Source organism: Hypomesus nipponensis, chromosome 16 (assembly GCF_054491055.1).
Source record: "Hypomesus nipponensis isolate SF chromosome 16, ASM5449105v1, whole genome shotgun sequence".
NCBI lineage: Eukaryota > Metazoa > Chordata > Actinopteri > Osmeriformes > Osmeridae > Hypomesus > Hypomesus nipponensis.
Window position 1 is genome coordinate 9,214,936 of NC_140376.1, and position 22,443 is coordinate 9,237,378.

The 22,443-nt window shown below is 50.1% G+C and overlaps 1 protein-coding gene across 4 annotated transcripts in view; it reads left to right on the plus strand.

Moving 5' to 3' along the window:
* Positions 1 to 22,443, plus strand: part of ephb3b (eph receptor B3b) — a 52,504-nt gene that overhangs the window by 24,273 nt on the left and 5,788 nt on the right. For 2 of the 4 annotated variants that reach the window (XM_084675539.1, XM_084675541.1), the window contains exons 2-14: positions 2,181 to 2,245; positions 6,151 to 6,823; positions 9,889 to 10,044; positions 11,235 to 11,570; positions 14,105 to 14,229; positions 15,041 to 15,203; positions 15,785 to 15,893; positions 17,516 to 17,568; positions 18,033 to 18,251; positions 19,985 to 20,232; positions 21,155 to 21,370; positions 21,570 to 21,719; positions 21,993 to 22,189. In XM_084675539.1, coding sequence (XP_084531665.1) covers positions 2,181 to 2,245; positions 6,151 to 6,823; positions 9,889 to 10,044; positions 11,235 to 11,570; positions 14,105 to 14,229; positions 15,041 to 15,203; positions 15,785 to 15,893; positions 17,516 to 17,568; positions 18,033 to 18,251; positions 19,985 to 20,232; positions 21,155 to 21,370; positions 21,570 to 21,719; positions 21,993 to 22,189 — 2,710 coding nt within the window. The remainder of the gene's footprint in view (positions 1 to 2,180; positions 2,246 to 6,150; positions 6,824 to 9,888; positions 10,045 to 11,234; positions 11,571 to 14,104; positions 14,230 to 15,040; positions 15,204 to 15,784; positions 15,894 to 17,515; positions 17,569 to 18,032; positions 18,252 to 19,984; positions 20,233 to 21,154; positions 21,371 to 21,569; positions 21,720 to 21,992; positions 22,190 to 22,443) is intronic. The other 2 variants (XM_084675540.1, XM_084675542.1) reach the window with 1 other exon arrangement.

A 22,443-nucleotide genomic window follows, 5' to 3' on the forward strand; every position in this document is an offset into this window, starting at 1 on the left:
AGGGTTCTTGTCATATTAGCCTGTGCCTTGTCTTTCAGGTTCTTGAACAAGCACTGTGAGGAGGTTTGCCAGGGTTTTAACAGGCTCGGTGTTGCCTTTTTTTTTGTTATTTGCTTGACAAACCCCTTCTTCTCTGCCTCACGCGTCAGCAGAATCTGTCCGTCTCACATGTGTTCTCTGCAGCGAGCTGTACGGCGGTCGCTCTTCCCTTTCATCTCGAGTGGAATAAAAAACTCTGTCTCTGAATGGGATTCTCTTCTACTGGCTCGTCGTGGTGATTGCGCTGCAGTTCCACAGGGGTCTTGGACTGGGGGAACTACACCTTCACTTTGGCCGGGCTTCTGATGCAGGATGTGTGTGTGTTTGTGTGCGTGTGTTTGTTTCAGGTTGTCCACGTGTCGTGCGCGTCTGCTCGCGATCGTTTTGTGTGTGTTTGCGCGTGTTTGTGAGAGGCTGCGAACGGGTCAGGGGGGCAATGCTTGACTCCATTGACTCGGGGCACGGTCCTCCGTCAAAAGGCACAATGCGGGGCTTTGCCCGAGTATACACACATCCCAGAGAATGCAAACAAAACAAAACGCTGCGGAATGAACAGGCTGGGTTGCTACTTAAGCTGTCCCGAATGTTCCACAGTTACCACTGAGTCAGGCCTTCCAGGTGTCTCTGTGTGTGTGTGTGTGTGAACACATCGGTGAGGTCAGCAGAAATGAGACGGCAAGGGGGACAAAACAGGATTTAATAGACTAGGTACAGTCGAGGTATATCATTTTCAACCCCATCATCTCTCTTTGAGGTTGCTTGTAAGAGGGGCCTACATAACACACTGTAATTCCGTGAGTCAAGTAGGGAAATCCTGCATCTCCAAAGACAATGCAAAAACACTGCCACTGTCACTCAAACACAGTCTGAGACTTGAATGGGAATTCCTATCCAAAGGCACATACTCCTCAAAGCCTGCACTGCATGACTCAGAGAGGTCTTTGAGTTCGGTGCGACAATCTGCCTCTGTCAGCGCTCGTGTTCCGACACAGATATTTGCTGTGGGAATGTATATTTCCTGTGTTTTTTTTGTTTTTTTTTAAGGGTAAAATTTACCCTCAGTTCATCTGAAACACGTACTGTGGAAGAAAGGATAAAAGGCTGGGCTGGAGAGAAGGTGTAGAATACATAAAAACGCTTTCGGGGGAAAGGAAAGGTTGTTTTGCGGCTGAAAGAGGAATGCCGTTACAAAACTTTACAGTCGGAGAAGACATGCGAAGCGATGTTTCATCATGTTCATCCTCTTGTAAAACATTGTACTGGTAGGATAATGACAGTGCCTGGTGCTAAATAAGTTCACAGAAAGGGCTCCATTATCTCCACACCGCGCTCCTGCTTTCCAAGGCAATGGGGAGAGAGAGAGGGAAAAGGCAGGGTAGGATTGGTTGGTTTGACAAAAAAGAAGGCAAAAAAGCAAGGGAGTTTGAAGTATATTGACCTCTGTTCAGGGTGAGGAGTTTTTCTTTTGTGCTCCTGAAGTTTATTGCACCCTTATCCTAGCCTTCTGTTCGGGTATATATCTTTTGGAGTTTTATAACCTGTTGCCCCTGAGGGTGGCTGTGTGTAGGTGTGTGTCTGTGTGTGTGTGTGTGTGTGTCTTTCTGTAGGAAGCAGAACAGACTCTCAGCGACACTCGCGATTGTTTCCTCTGTAAAAACACTGCTAATTAAAACAAATTAGCTTGACGAGGGCCACAATAAAGCGTCGGCAATACCTCTTAGATCACCCACTCAGACAATCTCTCTCTCTCTCTCTCTCTCTCTCTCTCTCTCTCTCTCTCTCTCTCTCTCACTGTCTCTCTCTGTCTCTCAGGGCTCCCCTTTTCACTCACACTTGCATTGTTGTGCTTCTTCCAAATGAATAACAGTTGAGCAATCGATTTTTGGGAAATTCCTTCTCAATCAATGAGCTGCGGTGCTTCTTCACCCCAGACAGGTTATCTTGGCCACGCTCAAACTTTGAACAAAGAGTTTTATAGCTCCTTTCATCTTTATCTCAAAAAGTAAAGTTTCAAAAAGGAACCGCTCTGTCTTTTATGATGGCGTAATCTCAGCGACGGTTGAAGATGATTTCGATTTTGCGGGTGAATCAGTTTGTCCTTGTCTTAAACGTTATCTTCTTTTCTTGTGATCTTTTCGCAGAAACTTTGATGGACACCAAGTGGGCTACAACAGAATTGGCGTGGACCGCGCATCCCGAAACTGGGGTGAGTCATCGCCGCAAGTATTCGTATGTACCGCATGTGTGTGCGACGAGGAGATTGGTTCACACGGGATATGCGCGAGCGAGCCGCAGGAGACATGTCAGTTGACCCAGAGGGATAAGATACACACACCATCCGTTTTCAGACGCCCGCCCTTCACAGATGTTCCTCACAATACCCCAAAAGAAATGCGAAAAATGCCGAGAGCGCTCGTGAACTAACGCCGAAAGGACTCTGACATATTTCCTGGCGGTGACCTGTTTCACTCTCGGGCCTCCAAATCTCCCACGCACAAAGTGTCGGTGACAGCACCATCTTGGCTTTCCCATGTGGTCCCACAAAGACGACAAGAGTCCTGACCCCCCCCCCCCGCCCCTCGCCCCTCCTTTTTACTTCAAAGACCCCTGCTCTCCTCTCCTATTGCTTTGTGTGGCTCACTGACTTGGGGGTACCCCCTTGTCTTTTGACTTTGGTGGGTGAGCCCTCACTTTTTCATCCTGTCCCACCCCCTTGCCCTATCGCCGACCATTGCCAGTGACAACCCAGCTGTTCCTAGTCACCCCCCCGAGCCCCTCGTCCCTCCTTCCTGCTCACTTACTTCCGAGCAACTAAACACTAATACCTCAGACACACTGGTGACCCCCGGCCCCAACAATCAGCAGGTCCCGCTGCTCATTCTCTCTCTCTCTCTCTCTCTCTCTCTCTCTCTCTCTCTCTCTCCCTCCCTCCCTCCCTCCCTCCCTCCCTCCCTCCCTCCCTCCCTCCCTCCCTCCCTCCCTCCCTCCCTCCCTCCCTCCCTCCCTCCCTCCCTCCATACATCCCTCCCTCCATACATCCCTCCCTCCCTCCCCCCCCCCATACATCCCTCCCTCCATACATCCCTCTCCCACTTCCACTGGTAAAAAAAAAGAAACTGTAAAATATCCCACCAGTCCAAGGATGGTAACAACACTAACGACCCCCCACCCAACACACATCCGCCCCACACCTGCTAAATTCACACACACACACACACACACACAGACACACGCTAACATCCCGTCTGCCAGCCAAAACCTAACAGATGCTTCTTTTCATCTGGTACAGTGCCCCACTTCTCCGACCCCCCTCCCTCCCCACACACACACACCCACAATCCATCCAGATTTGCCCCATCAAAATCCAGGGTTGGTTGATTCCGTTGTCCACATGGTGATACCCCCTCCACCCCCCCCCACCCCCCCCATTTGTCTTTTAATGGAATGTCATCCAGACGTTGGTTGTCCATGAGCGTCCTTCCCCACCCTTTTTTTCCCTTCCTTTTCATTGGTTTTCATCCTTTCATCCCACCCTTATGCAGAAATATGGGCCCTGCTGTCTTCGCTGGCGAGCGGCCCTCCCCCGCCCCCTGTTTTGGGGGATTCTTGCTTTATTTACGAGACGCGCGCATGTTTATTTATTCGGTTTCTCCTCAGGAGCGTGTCAGATTGTTATTGTTTTGGGTGACAAGTGTTGCCGCGTCGACGCGAAACAGCAACATGGCCACCGTGAGGGGAGAAAACAGGAAGGGGAACGAGAGAACGAGAGAGGAACATGGAATCGGAAAAGAAAAGAGAGCCTGAGAGGAGCATATGATCTGTCGAGGTTTCCACTTCCAGGTCTTTCTCTGTCTCTCTCTCTGGGAGTTCACTGTGAAAACCCATGGTCCTGCCTTAATATTACACGATCAGGCGTACGATATATCACAAAGGTGTGTGAAGGGATCCAGACAAACGGTTTTAAATTGCTTCTCTGCCCCATGACAGACAGACACTTCTGAGGGTTTATAGCTTTCTCTGGGGCACTTATTCTGCAACTAGGGTTATCCACAGATAACAAAATAGCTAGCGTTAGCTAGCCTAAAGCATTCTGGGGCCCAGGTCGTTAATGACAGCTGGTAGCACGTGGCTGGTATTGGACTGTCGGCTTAGAGGTTTTCTACATGCATACTACATGCTATTTACATGCTACAAACATGCACGTTTGTCTGAGCACACTGAGTTATATTTTGTTGTTAACTGTGAATCTTATCTCTCTCGGTTCGCACTGAGGTCAGGAGGAAGGGTGAAGTCTTAAGTCGCCGCACACTCGTCCCTTTTTCTAGATCTAGCCGGAACGGAACAAGGGAAGGTCCGGCTGAATCTGAAAGTAAAATAAGAGCCTTTGACTGGAAAGGACAAAGGGAAAAGAAGTCGACTTGTGAAGCTCACACAACAATTCATCTTGTTAGAAATCGATGCCAAAGAACTTGACCCTCTTGCGAGCGACCCACTTAATTCATTCAGGTTTGGTAAGCTGTTAGAGTCCTGACACTGTTCTGTGGTCTCGCGGGGACGACCCCGTCGCACAAACACACACACACACACACAACACACCCTCACGATTCCTGCATCTCTCCCATATTTTCCGACAAGCACACAGCGATTTATTACACCAAACTAAATACCCATTGACACTTCATGCTTTCCCCCTCGTCCCATTGACCCGGCTGGTGATTATCGATTCCCCAGTGGTCCCTCCCCTTTCAGACCGCTCCGCCATACTAATGCCCTCCCTCGGCTGGAGTTAAGCCTCATCCCCCCCTCCCCTCCAGTCTCCTGGGTCTTCCTGGATGAATAGCCTGTCTCTCCAGCATCCATATCACAGACTTAATTAAGACCCGGAAGCCTCAGTGAGTAACACTGCTTTTGAAAACAAATGTTTTTTTTTTCTTCTTCTCCCCCCCCCCCCCCCCCCATTTTCTGAAATGTTTCAAAGTTCTTAAGGCCAACTTTTTTTTTTTTTTTTTTTTTTTTTGGGGGGGGGAGGGTTCGCCCTAGAGTTTTGTGGTTTCTTGAACATCTGGTGAACGCTCACTGATAGCGCCTGCTCATAGTTGGTGAGGCTTTCTTTGAAGAACATTGCGCTAAGTGGGTGTGGGCTCGTTGTCTGAAAGCATAGAAAGTGCAAGCAAACCCATGGAGATCTAGGACATTCTTAGCTGAAAAAAGTGCATGTTAACTTGATCCATTTCGCTCCTTTTAAATTAAATGAGCTGCTTTGATAGATTTAATCACCAAAACATTATCAGCTGACGGGGATTACCTATTCAGACTTGTTTGCGATTGAAATAAGTAGGCCTACCTGAATAAAAGCCTTTCCTTCAGGGAAATAAAACATTTAGTTGACATGCTCATTTTACAAAACCAATAATCGCAGTTTAGCCCTTGTAATTCACCGCTTTGGCTGTAGCAGTGTGGGAGAGGGAAAATATACAATTATGAAGGTCATGCTCTCCTTCTCTTCGCCGTCCAGAGGACAAGGATATCATTGCGCTGTAATTGAAGTGTAATTGGTTGTGAAGCGATGCGGCGACTACCGCCAAAAAGGAACGAGGTAAACACCCGGCGATGTTCGCCGGAAAGCACCGGGGGTTGACTCGCCGCGGTAATTGTGATGAATCCACCGTCCTCGTCCCTGACTCATTGCCACGGTAACCAGAGATGAAAGGCAAAAGACGCAGACGGGCGAAACCGCACTCGGCTTCACAAAGCTGACCGCGGCGTACAGTCGTCGGAAAAGACGCAAACGCTTCACCTCGAAAGACAATCGAACCGTGCCCACTGAGCCCTAGCGTACCGCTCTTCTTCCTTTGCCACGTCATTTCATGTCAAGCCCTTAGAAAGTGATTTCTGAGCGCCGTGCAAAGCTTCTGACGACAAGCCTGTTTGTGTAATCCATGATTGTTCCCAAAGGCCCATAAAGCCTAGAGGTGTTGACCGTACCCAAAACCTCAATCTGAGTCCTCTCACTCTGTATCTCCTCTTGATAGCCACGTGTGCCAAGTTCCTTGAGAAAATAGGACACGCGTTCACGTCCCTCTAACCCTCTGCCTTCTCTTTCCCCTTTAGTGGGAGGAGGTGAGCGGATACGACGACGCCATGAACCCCATCAGGACGTACCAGGTGTGCAACGTCCGCGAGGTCAACCAGAACAACTGGCTCCGCAGCGACTTCATCCCTCGCAAGGACGTGCTGCGCGTCTACGTGGAGATGAAGTTCACCGTCCGCGACTGCAACAGCATCCCCAACATCCCCGGCTCCTGCAAGGAAACCTTCAACCTCTTCTACTACGAGTCGGACTCTGACTCGGCCACGGAAACCAGCCCCTTCTGGATGGAGAACCCTTACGTCAAAGTGGACACCATCGCGCCGGACGAGAGCTTCTCCATGCTCGAGTCGGGCCGGGTCAACACCAAAGTTCGAAGTTTCGGTCCTCTCTCGAAGGCGGGCTTCTACTTGGCCTTCCAGGACCTTGGAGCGTGCATGTCCCTCATTTCGGTGAGGGTCTTCTATAAGAAGTGCTCCACCACCATCGCGAACTTTGCCGTGTTCCCGGAAACGGCGACCGGGGCGGAGGCGACTTCTCTGGTCATTGCCCCCGGGACGTGCGTGTCCAACGCCTTGGAGGTGTCCGTGCCCCTCAAGTTGTACTGCAACGGGGACGGCGAGTGGATGGTTCCTGTCGGCTCCTGCACATGCGCATCTGGATTCGAGCCCGCCATGAAGGACACCCAGTGTCAAGGTCAGTTTTGTCGGCCATTTTGTGAGTTCATTGCTATTTTTCTACAGGCTACTCATCTGCATTATTATTTGTTTTTTGGTTAAGATATCCGTATGTCACAAGGATCAACCACGATAAGATATAGAACATATTCCAGTCCTAAAGGGAGTGTCTATGTCTTTGACCGCGGTACGGCCAGACAGCGAGTTAATATATAAACGCAAGTACTTGGGCAGCTGTCAGTTTATGACACTAACATGGCCTCACAGGTCTAGGTGTGATAGAGAACATGACAGGCTCACAGAGGTTCAGCCGAAGGTGAATCAAAACACCCAACGCCAGACATGGAGTGCAGGTGACAGCAAGGGGAGGAGGGGGAAGGATGAGGCGGACGCACGTGGAATTTCTAACGCTGGGGGGCCACGGGTCAAATGGAGAGTAGGGGGAGATGTCAGATTTATGGATTGGTGGTCTTGAAAGTGATGCGCTGTGTGCGTGTGTGTTTGCGGACGTGCGTGTGTCAGCATGGAACTGTAACCATGCAAAGGGAGGGCCTGGGTTTTCCCAGTGAGGAAAGAGTGAGGAAACAGAGTAGAAAGAGAGTAAGAGAAAAGGAGGACTTGGTGATCGAATGAGGGGTTCAGGCTGATGGGCCCTATGGTGGGTGTTGAATGTGTGCCCACCTTTAGGGGCACTGTGAGAAAGCACTGTAAATCCATGACAGGGTGCGTGGTTAAAAACTCATTCGTTTGCTCGTGGCGGCTCAAGGTCAAAGCCCTGGCGACTGCGCCCGATAAAAAACTCTCTAATCAAGTCTACCGGAAACCACTGGGGATAAATCCCTCTCTCTCTTTCTTTCTCTCTTTCTTTCTCTCTCTCTCTCTCTCTCTCTCTCTCTCGAATGCGTTGCGTGAACCTTTTCGACGTGCTCATTTTTTCACCCCCTGACTCTCTCACGCACCCGATCTCCTCTCACTACATTTGCCCCCCTTCCTTCTGTGTTCTCCCTCTCCTCATCCCTCAGTCTTCTCTTGCCCTCCTCTTCTGCCGAACGTGAAGGCCATAGCTCTCATTACTGTAATACTCCACCACAGCACAGTAAGGAGGACATGAACATGAATATTAATTGACGCGTTCTTTCTTTTTTTCTTTTTACTCCAGCTCCAATTTTTTTTTAATCCCCATTCTTTTTTGCCCCTCTTTTTTCCCCGCACATCCAATTTTCTGCATACATTCTAATCAGTTCCTTAAGCCCTGTGCTCTGCATGAGAGGGTAAGAGACAGAAAAGGGGAAAGAGAGAGAGAGAGAGAGAGAGAGAAAGAGGGAGCCGCTAAAAAAGCCTGCAGGATTAGCATATTCTCTGCCTCTTCCTCCTCCTCATCCTCTCTCTTTTTCTCTCTCTCACCCCTTTCCCCTGTCAGTAGTGCTGCTGAAAGGAGAAGGAGGATAAAAGGAAAGGAATGACTTCTTACCTCACTGGAAGCGATTGATCAGCACTTTTAGTCCTTCGCAGAACAACTTTGCCTCTTTAAAGGAAAAGCTCTGCTAGATCTTTTTTGGGTGCCTTAATCAAATGCTCCATCTCTTGGTCTTGCCTTAGCTTGTAAACAGAATTGCATTCTGCAGCTCTCATTTGTAAAGCTCATTAAGTGCAGTAATTGTATCCTAAATGTTGAACTGGAATTCATTTCCGGTTACAGGAGCTCAGTACCCACATTTGAAGCTGTTACTTTTCTTCCCGCTAACACCCGGTCAAATATATTATTTTTTTGCCATATCATCTGTTAGCACTTCCTGTTAGCAATCATTGCAAAGGCTTTGATTAATGGTGGAAGAATAAACACACTCAGCGCTAATGTACACCTTTCAGTCGGCTAATGTAGCGTTGTGCTAATATTGAATCTTAAAAAAGGAAAAACAAAGACGTGACGACCGTGAACAGAACACCTGCAAGGCGAGTGCTCACCTTTGCCCTTCGGTATTTTCGACTGGGAAGAAACACAAAGCCAGAGGCTAGAGTGTTACTGACACTGGAAAACAGGCTGTCCTTGACATGCCGGCGAGCTAGCAAGTCAGCTAATCAACTGCCCCAGTAAACTTTTGCCTACTCCCTGCCCTTCGTTAAATGAAATGGCGGCCTCATTCATCTTTTAACAAGACAGTTTACCTCTAGATAACGCCAGCCGGAGCATTCTAGATCACAGTGCCGCTGTCACAGCTTCCCAGCTCGCTTATCATTTATTGGCTGTGTTATAAACTTCCAAATAAGCCACTTGTTAAATGGATAGGGATTCTACAAAGGATCTCCTTCCTATCACAGTCTTCATCAGGGTAAAGTTAGCGCTTCTTTTGAGAAGCATTCCGCTTAAAGTCAAATCCAAGGAAGCTCAATTGAACAGATTTGAGAAAGGGGACAGAGTTTGGAGAAAAGCTTCTTAGTAATGAGACCATTACTAGGATGTGACGGTTGTTTTCTGGTGGAGAATACAACATAATAGGATATAATAAAACGTTGTTCTTCCTCCAGGATGAAAATGTTTCTTTGGAATCACCTCCATGAACGTTTGTGTGTGTATGTGTGTGCGTGTGTGTGTTTACGCAGAGAGCAAGTTCAGATCAAGGCTTCATGTTTGGGGTGTTTCCTCTGAGGGGTGTGTATGTCATTTGGGATGACAGGGTGAGCATGAGTGCATGGGTTTATGCAAAGGCCTGCGTGTTGCTTAAAACCTCCTCTTCCTCTATGGTTTTGTGGAGGACGTGCTCCAGAGAAAGGGGTGAAAAGCTAACCAAAACAGACAGACACACCAGCACACAAGGCCCACAACTGAGAGCTGTCAATCACGGATTCGAGCACTTTTATTTGGTTTCCGACTAAAGCTCGGTGATAGTTGGAAAAACAGCCCTCACAAACACACGCACACCTGTTGCACGACCCCCCCCCCCCCCCCCGCTCCGCCGAAGAAAAGCAAGAATCTATTTGAAAGCTTTGACTTTCACGTTCCATCTGAGCCCTACTGTAGCCCTTTTAACCTCGTCATTCAGACTAACTGACTCACTCAATCTTTCTCTCCCTCTTTGTCCTTAGCTTGCAGCCCGGGTACATTCAAATCCAAGCAAGGACTCGGCTTCTGCTCTCCGTGCCCTCCCAACAGCAGAGCCAGCGCCGGGGCTGCCAGCGCGTGTGCCTGCAGGAACGGCTACTATCGCTCCGATACCGACTCCATGGACTCTGCCTGCACCAGTGAGTGGACGCGCGTTTTTTTTTCTTTTCCCGTCGATGGCATCTGCTGCTCTCGCGGGACACCGTTCAAAGCTGTTTCGGTAGCGAATGGTACTGTAGCAGGTGTTGGTATGCGTGCGTTCTGACGGTAGCCTTGTCGGGACGTCGACCGTAGTCTTGGCCTCCACAAAGCAGAGGTGATTGTTCAGCTTAGGTTGATGGAGGGATTTCACCTGCAGTGTTCGCCTGGCGCTGAGTCGGGAGATACACCAGAGACTGAACCTTGACCTGAAAACCAAGACATTTGGTCACCCAACTGCTCGGCCCGGAACACATTCCCACAGCACCGCCTCAACTCAACACCTCAAACAGCACCACCCTCCCAATTTTATCTAAGTGCTATCTGAACACTACAAGTCCACTTTCCCGGCATAGGCTACACAACCGCACGGTTGCCATCCATGTGCGACAGAGAGAGAGAAAAGGAACTTGTCTGGCGAATACACCTCACTTAAGAGCAAAAAAAAAAACGGCTTATCCGTTTGCCTTTGGAGGAACTGGAAGTCATCTTTGTTGTTGTAGCTGCCGGGTTTGTTTGATTCTCCCACAGAGTCAGTCGGAGATAAGGCTTGGTTAATTGGATAAGAATCATTCTGGATCTGCCAATAGACTCCCCCTCCACACACACATACACACACCCACTCACAAACAGCAGTATCCTGTGACACTCGGCAAACAAGGCCATTCCAGAACAAACTCTTGTTCTCCTTTTTTTTGAGACAGATACAGAAACATGGGACAGTTTAGAAGTTTTTTGTTTTTGTAATAAACACACAATAGACTAGAAATGTGGTGATTTCAATGAGGCAAGGCGTCATCAACTGTCTCAATAACCTTAAACCCATAAACAAGCAGGGAAAACGTCATTGTGGAATTTGATCAAAACCAAATGATTGATACTTGATACTTCATTACAGTACAAACGATTACACATGTGAAACACAAACCTTAATTGTCTCATTACATCCCCCACTCACTCCTTACACTCCTTTGTAGTAACCTAAACCACTTATAATGAATACTACACATTTGTGCCTTCACTGTGCTATAGGTATTGCTATGGCGTAACATGGTAGTCAATATAACCATAATGTTTCAGCGACCAAATGTGGCCAAGCCTTTGACGCAAAACTCCACCGTTTCCTTTCCAGCCGTTCCCTCCGCCCCTCGCAACGTCATCTCCAACGTCAACGAGACCTCCCTGGTGCTGGAGTGGAGCGAGCCGCGCGACTCGGGCGGCCGCGAGGACGTCTTCTACAACGTCATCTGCAAGAAGTGCCTGCCCGAGCGCGGCGTGTGCTCGCGCTGCGACGACAACGTGGACATCTCCCCTCGCCACCTGGGCCTGACCCAGCGCCGCGTGGCTGTCAGGAACCTGCAGGCCCACACCCAGTACAGCTTCGAGATCCAGGCGGTCAACGGCGTGTCCACCAGGAGCCCGTACACGCCTCAGTTCTATGCCGTCAACATCACCACCAACCAGGCCGGTAAGGTCTCCTACGCTTGCTTCCGTGACGGGTCGTAACCCGAACCCTAACCCTGACCGTCAGGGAAAAGGCCCTTGCACACTGAGTCCGAGATTTTCGTATGCGTTTTTTCGCCATTGTCAGCCTCAACATTCGGTGGCTCTGAATAAAAAAAAAAAAACTATAAAATACTGGTTATGGATGCGAAAATGCAGAAATTTTTTTTTTTGACGGACGAAAGTTTCGGAGGCAGTGTGTAAGCGCGATTGACATAACGTGAGGTCGTATTTATTTTTTAACATGCGAAAATTTCGGACTCCGTAGTGTGCAATGGCCTAAAGAGTCTCTCCGAGACTTATGGAGGATGTAACAAGTGCAAGTAGGGTGACAGCGAGACCTTCTGCAAACAGTTTCCAAGGACGACTTCCCAGATGGATGTGTGTAACTAACCATCTGGGAAGGCAGGTCAAAGATAATGAACCTGCTCATTCCCAGTCATAGCCTAAATCTATCCCCCATCCATCCTATTGCATTACCAAGCCAAGGAACATTCAGACCATTTGTACTAGTACAGTACATACACGTAGGTGTGTGTTTGAAGTATATATCCTTTGAGTGAGGATTTGCAAGGCTTTCAAAAAAAAACACTGCATGAATGCTTTCAAGAGAGACGGACCATTTTTTTCCCACACGCCCACAGTGTTCTCCGCACATTGACGCATATAGCACAAGCGATGGGAGCACACCGATGTGTTGAACCTGCAGTCTTCTGCCCACTGTAGCCGGCCCACTGCTCTCCCTCTCTCTCGCTGCCCACTACATTTACAGGAACAGTGCGGATCTAGGCCACCGAGGTAGTTTGCTGGCGTGTCCTTCTTTGGCTGGCCTCGTCAGCACATCCTGTCTAAGATGATGTCGGCTGCACGCTCGCTGAGCGATAGACGTGCATGTTGTATATACATGGTAAATGCAACTGCATTGTACACTTTGGTGGAAGTCAATTGTATTGGCTATCGAACACGTTGCCGTGGGAAAATGGCCGACTCAGAATTGCAGGAGACTCCCACGGAGTCAAATTGCTGCGTCGTTTTTTGATAGTCCATTGGAGCCCTTCGGTGAGAAGGCCACGTTTATGTTCCTGCGCTGAAGCAGTCCTGCGTCACGAAGCTAGCGTCTCGGGGCCGTTCCTGGAGGCATGCGCAGAGCGCCTCGGGGATTATCTCCCAGGGTTCCTCCGTGCTCTTGTGTTCCTCCTCTCCCTCCTTCTGTTCTGCCTTCCACAAGAGTGTCAGGAATGCCTTCCTATTGGTGGATGAGACCCAGTGAGGCCCCCATTGTTTTAACGGGGGCTCGGGCACCAGGGTGACAAGGACCCCCGTCCATCTCCAGTGTGCCAGGTCAGGGAGGGTCGGAGGGGGGCGATCAGATTATCCTCTCTGCTAGCTGCGATACCCCTGCTGGACTCCTCCCCCATGCATACACATTCACCTTTTAAGAACAAAAATAAATACCGGGGGCGATAAGCCCTGGAGGACTGGCCCTGTGGTTCCTCTAGAGTCTCAGCTGGAAGAAGGCCCCTTAATCCCCAGGCTAGAGTGACCGGGGGATCTGCCCAGGAGGCATTGTCTCCTGGGGGAGAGAGGGGTCTGGGAGGGTTGGGTGGCCGGTGGTGGTGGTGGTGGTGATGGGGGAGTTTGGGAGGGCAAAGACAAAGAAATGTCTGGAGGGTTGGAGACAAAGACAAGAGGCGGAGTGATGGAGAAAAAAAAGTACAAGGAAAAGGATCAAAGAACCGGACCTAGGGATTAGAAAGCTTTTAACAAAGAGTTTTGGAGAGAAAGAGAGGGAGAGAGAAAGAGAGAGAGAGCAGGAGAGACAGAGGCAGACTCAGAAGGCAAGGAGGGAGCAAATGAGGGAGTGAGGGATGTTGTTGTATGAAACGGAGAGATAGAGAGACCTAAACGCGAGGGAGGAAACTAGAGATGTTAAGAGTGAAAAGGGTGGGAACATGGAAGTAAGTAAATTCTATTGAGGGAACGAAAGGACAATAAAGAGAGGTAGAAATGAGAGAGAGGTGAGATGCAGGGAGACAGACTTCTTGGCATCATGGTGAGATTCTTTCCAAGTCATGCGGGCGGGTGTGATGCAGGGTAATGCGTGCGTGCATGTGTGTGTGTTTGGTTGTGTTTACATGAACGTGTGTGAATGAGTGTGTGTGTGTATGTGTGTGTGTAACCAGGGGGAGGTGGGCAACATCTTCCAGATACTAAGCTGCCGGTTTCGTGGCGTGATTTCCTTGTCACAGAGGAATTACAAATCTCTTGTGTCCCAGAGGAGTTGGTCAGGGACAATTCTAGGGAATGGTGCTGCATACCAAACACCAACTTTAGCCTCCCAGTTCAACTCACAAAACCTCACAAAGCTTCAATGCAGGTCTTAGACTTTGGGATTTTAGGCCTGTGTGCCTAGACAAAAGCGAGTAGAACTCAGAAACACACAGATAGTGAATGAAACCAATTCTCCCCTCTGTAAACCCCACCCCCCTTTCCCCGCAGCTCCCTCTGCAGTGCCCACGGTCCACCTGATGGGGGCGACAGCGAACACCATGAGCCTTTCCTGGCTGCCACCAGAGAAACCCAACGGAATCATTCTGGATTACGAGATTAAGTACCATGAGAAGGTAAGCAGCGATGTAAGTCAACGGTTCTAATTCCATCCCCTTTTTCTCAAGAATTTAGAGCGCCCCATAGGAAATCAAGTCACTGAACAGCAAAATGCAACTAATCGTAACCAAACAAGTCCCAACAAGGGCACTGAATCAAATCCCTTCCTTCCGTCTTATGTTTCCTCTCTTCTTCCCCTTGTCCTCTCCCTCGTCCCTTCATCTCCCCTTCTGTCACTCTTTCTTTCCTTTTCTTTTTGTCTTCCCTTCCTTTGGATCCTCTGTCTGTTGGATCAGTCCAATCCCCCCCGTCTCGTCTCGTCTCGTCGTTTCAAAGTTTCTGTGTTAGTGGCCAGTGCCATAAGCTAAGCAGGGGGCCAGAAAGCTATGGATTTGCCTTAGGGAGGGAACAAAGACTCCTTGTATCGGCTCCATTTGTTGTTTGTTGTTCTCTCTCTCTCTGTCTCTCTCTCTTTCTCTCTCTTTCTCTCTCTCTCTCTCTCTCTCTCTCTCTCTCTCTCTCTCTCTCTCTCTCTCTCTCTCTCTCTCACACACACACACACAGTCTCCTTCCCTCTAATTCTCTCTCATTCGCATTAAACCCGAGCCTGCTCAGTGGCTGTTTACTGAGATTGGCTGGCCGCATCGCCCCAGAGCTGTTGTTGAAAAAGGCAGATGAGAGAGAGAGAGAGAGAGACAGAGAGAGATAGAGACAGACAGAGAGAGACAGAGCGGACGAATACCAAAGGGCAGAAGGACGCACGAGAGGGCTTTGTGAGTTCCCGCTTCAGCCCGCGTCTGGTTCTAAGCGTTATCTCTCCCCCGGCAGGACCAGGCCGAGGCCGTCGCTCACACCATGACGGCCCAGCGCAGCTCGGCCCGCATCGAGGGGCTGAAGCAGAGCACGCCGTACGTGGTGCAGGTCCGGGCCCGCACAGTGGCCGGCTACGGACGCTATAGCAGCCCCGCCGATTTCAGCACCAACCAAAACAGTACGTTTTCCAAAACGGCCGTAGGTATGTGTGTAGTCACGTCCAAAACTGAACACACGCACTGTATGTATGCACATCTTTTAATTCCTACATTCAGTATCTATTCCAGTGCTCTGGAGTGCAGTGTTTTTGATAAGTCGTGCAAAATTGTGCTGAGAAGCGATACGATTGGTTGTTAGTTGTTTTAGAGGGGAACTGTTTGAACTGGTACGACCCAGCTAGATATCTGTCCCTATTTAAATAATTTTACGACTTCCCAATCAGCTAGACTGAAGTTAGTATCATAAAATGTAACCGTTCAACTGACAAAAATGTTTGGGCATCGTAAAGATATTTCTCAATGTCTTTGATATGAGTTAGGAGCACATAGGCACAAACTTGTGGATTACATAAGCATATGTTTCTGTAAATCGTGTGGGAGGCCAAAGCTTATACATAGAAGGGGTGTCATGTGGCATGATATCATTCCTGGAGCCATGCACTCTCGTGGGTGTCTTAACGTGCTGGCGACAGGTTCTTTGCATAGCCTGCTTCTCACGACGACACCGCTAACCTTTGTTCCCCTGACCCGACCCCCACAGCTGACCCAGATAAGTCGCTTCAAGAGCAGCTTCCTCTCATCGTGGGGTCAGCCACGGCCGGCTTCGTCTTCATCATTGCTGTCGTCGTGATAGCCATCGTCTGCCTCAGGTGGGAACGGAAGACATTCCAAATGCCAAAATGCACCGACAGGGCACGCGGTCGTGGCCGATGGCAAAACAGGTTCACACCGACCCGACCCGTTCACCTGCTCACGCACGGTGCCGACGTTCGTTTCGGATTAAGAGAGGACGGTTTCAAAATGTCATTTTTTGGTCCCTCAATGTCCCTCAAGTCACTCATTTTTGGTCCCTCAATGTGTGCCTCAATGTCCCTCAAGTCAGCCCTAAAACCCCTCAAATGTAGCCCCCCCCCCCACACACACACACACACACACCCACCTCTGCCAGCCGCCCTGTCAGGTTTGGCAGTTGGAGATTAGCTCTCCTTGGATGTGAAAATGGCAGCAGCTCTCGGCGCTAGCTAGCGAACAAGCTAATAAGCTCTGTGGACTCGGCACGAGGGCCAGCTGCCCGGACTGATAGCCCTGATAGCGTAGCTCAGCCGTCCTGGGTGTCCCCGCCACCGCCCGGCACAAAGAACAGCTCTCCCTCCCTCAGAAGTGCCCCCTGTTGACTCGTCCAGTCAGACTGCCAGTCATCAACCATCTGCTGGCGGCGGCTAACGGTTTGCGGCGGTGATTGTGCCGGTCGTCCGCCATGCGCGCGAGGGTTGGCACCGTCTGACTGGCACTGACGGGCCCGCCTCTGGGGGCAGGGGGAGTGGGGGGGGGGGGCGAGGTCTTGCTCCGAGCGGCCCGTGTCTGGCAAACGCGAGGCCCGGTCGCGCTCGACCGAATCGTGGTCCTCCTCCCCTTCTCCACTCCTTTCATTTTCCTGCGCTTTTTCCACTGCCGTTACTTTGCGTCTCCTCCGTGTCTTAGCCACGGTGCTGCGTCTGTCCCCGAAAGAAAGAAAAAGAGAGAATGGAAGAAGAAAAAACGGAGCCTCCACATATTCCGGAACTGCATTTAAATTGGAAATGAGATGCAAATCACCGGCGGGTATTATTGCCCCGGTTACTGGTTAGACAACAAAGGAAGGACATTAACATGTAATTTCAACAACCCCCCCCAACCCCCCACACACACCCATACACCCATACACCCTTGTCTTGTCATACCCCCACCCACCCCCCACACCACCACCACACACATTAATGGACTGATACAGACAAGAGGGGAGAGGAAGACGAGAAGGGGAAAGAGGGGGATGGGGGCGTTGGAATCAGCCGCGTGGAGTCTGAAACGGTGTGAGCGAGGGTGAGGAGGGAAGCAGCTGAGGTCGTCTCATTTAAGGGGGGGGGGGTATCACGGGTGTGCGAGGGTTTACACGGCTGCCACATCAGACAAAGGAAATGGAAATCGATGTTTTCACACCAAATTACGCCTCTTTGTGTGTCTTGGTAAACAATCTCCCCGCCCCTGGCTTGGGGATAGACATGCTGTGTGAATACAGTATATGATTGGCATCGCGACCACAGTACAGTATACACGACTGCATATCCTCACCGGGGTTATCCTCCATCTGCAGCGACACAGCTGCCCATTATTCTCTCCCCGGCCCTCAGTGATGAGAGAACACGTAGCATTGGCTTGAGTAGGCCCGCGCAGACTGTGTGAAAAATCCCTTTGGCTGACGTTTGTGTTTTGTTCTCGTTCTGTTGGCCCACAGGAAGCAGAGGAACGGCTCAGAGTCCGAGTACACAGAGAAGTTGCAGCAATACAGTAAGTCCCTACTGCCAGTCAGCCATTAGCTGCTACGCATCCTCCAAAGAACACCGTAAACCTAGTTGGACACACTAACTATTCCTAAACAGAGTGTTAAAAAATCCCTATTCCATACGACTGGAAGTAACACCTCATCACTGTTGATGGATGGATGTTATACTAATAATAATGATGATAATATATGTGCTTTTCAGCACTGTTTATACACACTATAATGTTAAACTGATCAGATGACACAATCTGGTTTATAATCGCATAATTTTATTCAAGGCTGAAGCAGCAATAGCGGCTACACGTGAATTGCTTTAAAATAATCTTTGAATCCATCAATCAATCAACCACGTAATCACTCAACCACGCAATCAATCACCCAATCAGTCAACTGTCTCATTTGCATCATTTTTCATTGGCGAGTCCTGATTGACGGCCTCGATTCATGTGGTTTGTTCTTCTCACTACTGAATCCCCTATAGTCACGCCGGGCATGAAGGTCTATATCGACCCCTTCACCTATGAGGACCCTAACGAGGCGGTCCGCGAGTTCGCCAAGGAGATCGACATCTCCTGTGTGAAGATCGAGGAGGTCATCGGCGCAGGTAACCAACCAAAGCTCCTGAGCTGCAGGGGGAAGAATGCTAGTCACCTCCAGGCCATTCCCTTAGAGGACTTCACGCCAAGCGGTACTTTCACTCAATTCAATCGTCCCACCCCGACCCTTCCCTTCCCACCTGCCTTCTCTTCCTCGTTCCGTGCTAGCAACCTCGACGCAACCTTCTCCTCTTTCTCAATCGGACTCCGCACGCCTTCCTTTGCGCAAGATGCGTCCTCCTCAACCTCGACCCGCTGCCCTCACAGCTGTGTAGAAACGCCCTAGATATCTCAGACTCGGGCCAAATGTGTATTGACAATGTTAACAGTGGGCTCCATTGGTCCCAATGAGCCGCAATGAAATACAGAGAACTTGAGAGGCAAGACCAATTGAATGCAACTTTGCGGTTTTGAATACTTGAAATACAAATTTGACCTGTGTCTTCTTCATTGGTCCTCCTTAGCGATGATTGCCATTTTGTTTTTGTTCAATAAGTGATTATCATGAAGTTCAACTCCCCCAAATGGCTGCCCAATCCTGCTTCTGGATACGGCCCTCGGAGGAAGTTGTTGAATTTGATCTAAGAAGCACTTCAATTGATTAGTTTCCTACTTGAATCTAGTAGAATTAACTATAACAACAACTTTCCAGGCCCATGATTGGTCAACTCTTACCCTGGCTCTCTTTCTTTAAGCACTTTGAGGACCTACTCAAAAATTCTGACCTTTGACCTTATCACTTATCGGCTTTGCCATTTGTGGTCGTTCTTCCTGTTCCTGTAGAAATCCTCTTGTTCTGTCCTTTTCCCTGAATCCCCCCTTGTCTTGTATTAGTTAGGAATTTTTTAATTGAACATTGAACATTGAAACCGTTTTTTTTGGTTTATTTCTCCTGCTATAAACAGCTGTAGGACTATGTTTACTGATTCAGATTACTCTTAGCCTTGTGTATGTAAGCTGAAGTGAAGACGCTGTGATGGGGATCGAGAGGCTGTGTACAGCTGGCCCCACCGCACTACCACTGCTACTACTTCTACTGCTGCTACTACGAAACAGCCTTAACACCTGCTGCTGCCACTTGTAATCCGTCGCTTCCTAAGCCTTCCGCCAAAAGTGACAAAGCCCAACCCCTGTCCTCCCTCCCTTTTCCCTCCCTTCCTCCCTCCATCCCCTCCCCTCCTACCCCCCACCCCCTGGGTTCTCTTCCACCTCTCTCTCTCCCTCCCTCCCTCCCTCTCTCCCTCTCTCCCCTGGTTTTTCTCTCTCTCGCCAACGCTGCCTGTCTCCTCCTCTCTGGCTCTCTCTCTCTCGCGCGCACGCTCGGCACAGGCCCTCGACACAAGGCGTCCACGACGCCCAGGGCCCCCAAGCTCCTCACGCCTCCCGTCTCCTCCTCCTCCGCCCACACCCTCGACCCCTCTGAAGCCTAACCCCGCCCCCCGCTCCCCTCCCCACTCCACGCCTGCCTCTCCCCAACCTCTCTGTCCTTTCCTTATTTCCCACAGCCCCCAACTTCTCACCCGACTTCACGCCCATCCATGCTCCTAACTGCTGCCACTGCCCCCCCCCCTACATCTACCACTCCGAGACACTGTACACACACCCTGCCCCCCCACCCCTGAATCCTGGCTTCTCTGGCAGTCTTTCCCTATCCCTTCCCCTCCCGCTGTCCTTCCCCGACTCCTTGGTTCTAACCAGTAACTGTCCCTCTCCCCTCTCTCCCCCCACTCTCCTCCACTCTTCCGACCTTCCTCTCTTCCCTCCATCTCTCGCTCTCTCTCTCTCTCTCTGTGCTCCCCACCCCCACCCCCGTGCGCTCTCGCAGGAGAGTTTGGGGAGGTGTGCCGGGGTCGCCTCAAGCTACCCGGAAGAAGGGAGATCATCGTGGCCATCAAGACGCTGAAGGTCGGTTATACCGATCGTCAGAGGCGGGACTTCCTGTCTGAGGCGTCAATCATGGGCCAGTTTGACCATCCCAACATCATCCGTCTGGAAGGCGTGGTCACCAAGAGTCGGCCGGTCATGATCGTCACAGAGTTTATGGAGAACGGAGCGCTCGACTCTTTCCTTCGGGTAAGAAGTGGTTGATATTTCACAAAGGAATTTGATATCGATGATCAGGCTAAACAATGACAAATCTCATTGAAGGATCACGCAATCCTAAGGAGAATGTATTTTCGCATGATTTTATCTGAAAGAAAAAACATCTGTCCTGTTTCTGAAGGCTTGGAGAGAGGCTAGTTTGACAGAGAAATTATAGAAGTAATTTGTTACATGTCTATTCAGGATAACCTGAGGCGAATATCTTTTTGTCAACATAAGTCTGTTTTGCATTTGCTCAATTAACTTATTGTGTATTTCAAGCAAACAGGCCATCTATGGTTTACATTGAACTCAAAGCGTGTTCTACACACGAAAACCAAGCAATGTGATTGTCAGAAGTACTCCATATTTCCATATCTAAATCTCTGTGCGTGCCTATAGCACAATCCAACAAACGCACCTAGCCCAACCTTCTTAATCTTCCTATTAGTTTCTCCCTCATTCAAGACTCTCCATGTCTGAAGAAAAGAGCATTACCTGCGGTTCGGCTGTAGCTAATATCTGACAAATGTTCCGCTCTGGCTATCCCTGACATTTACGGAGAGCTCAGCTGCCTATGAATCACTGGCTCCCAGACATATCAAACACTAGCTGTCAGGAGGGAAGAGGGGGGAGAGAGAGAGAAATAGGGGAAGGGGGACGTGGGTCGAGAAGGCGCGAGGAGAGAAAAGATTGATGAAAAGAAAGACAGAGGAGACAGAGGAATGAAGACAGACACAGCAGACGGAGAGCGAGAAAGAAAGAGAGAGAGAGGGTGCGAAACAACGAAATTAGCATGTGCTTCGTCAGACGAGTGCAAATGCAACCTGACCTTTTCCTCCTCTTTCTCTCCCTCTTCTTCCCTCCTCCTCTCTTTCTTTGACACGCTCTCTATCGCTATCGCCGCCGGCAGCTCAACGACGGCCAGTTCACGGTGATCCAGCTGGTGGGCATGCTGCGCGGTATCGCGGCAGGCATGAAGTACCTATCCGACATGAACTACGTGCACCGAGACCTAGCTGCCCGCAACATCCTGGTCAACAGCAACCTCGTGTGCAAAGTGTCCGACTTCGGACTGTCTCGGTTCCTCGAGGACGACCCCACGGACCCCACCTACACCAGCTCACTGGTGAGGCCCGGGTTTCGGTTTTGTGTGTGTGTCGTTTGTGTGCGTGTGCGTTCTTCTGCGTGTGCTTTTTGTATCCCGGCTTTTGCATTTGGCGTCCCGATTTCTCAGCCGTGCGTTTCTCTCTCCCTCTTGTGTGTCTGATTGTGCGTGCTCCATCCCCCAGTATTTCACGCTCACCTACTCATTCGCATATTCACAGGGAGGGAAGATTCCCATTCGCTGGACGGCCCCCGAGGCCATCGCCTACAGGAAGTTCACCTCGGCCAGCGACGTGTGGAGCTACGGCATCGTCATGTGGGAAGTGATGTCGTACGGCGAGCGGCCATATTGGGACATGAGCAACCAGGATGTAAGTTCAGGCCCTCACACACTGACTTTCTCTTCAGCCCGCTGTTTGTCTCTCTCTCTCTCTCTCTCTCTCTCTCTCTCTCTCTCTCTCTCTCTCTCTTTCTGGCTCTCTCTTTCTCTATCTCTCTGTCTCTATATGTTTCTCTTTTCCTTTCTCTCTCGATCTTTCGGTCTCTTTTGATCTCCGTCTCTCCCTCGCCGACCCTTCACACACATTCTCCTAACCCCCCCTCGTGGCCCCTATTGACCTGCTCACCCCCCCCCCCCCCCCAAGGTGATCAATGCAGTGGAGCAGGACTACCGGCTGCCCCCGCCCATGGACTGCCCCACGGCTCTGCATCAGCTCATGCTGGACTGCTGGGTGAAAGAGAGGAACCTGCGGCCCAAGTTCTCCCAGATCGTCGCCACGCTGGACAAGCTGATCCGCAACGCCGCCAGCCTCAAGGTCGTCACCAGCAGTGCACAGTCTGGGTAAGTCGAAAGCCCCGGTGTATAGTCAAGTGTTGGCTAGTTAGCCGTGGCTGGTGGGTTAGCATCGGAAGCTAACAATGGTGGAAGAGACAATGGTGTTCTGCTAGAAGTACGTCGTGCCATTTAGCCTCGATAGTTGTTGAGAGTTTTGCTAAGCTTTCAATGGAGCGGGAATGCTAGTTTGCCTAGTTGATTAACATGCACGTTTGGTTCTACACTACGACCATAACTTAGGTGAAGTGACTTTGCTCACA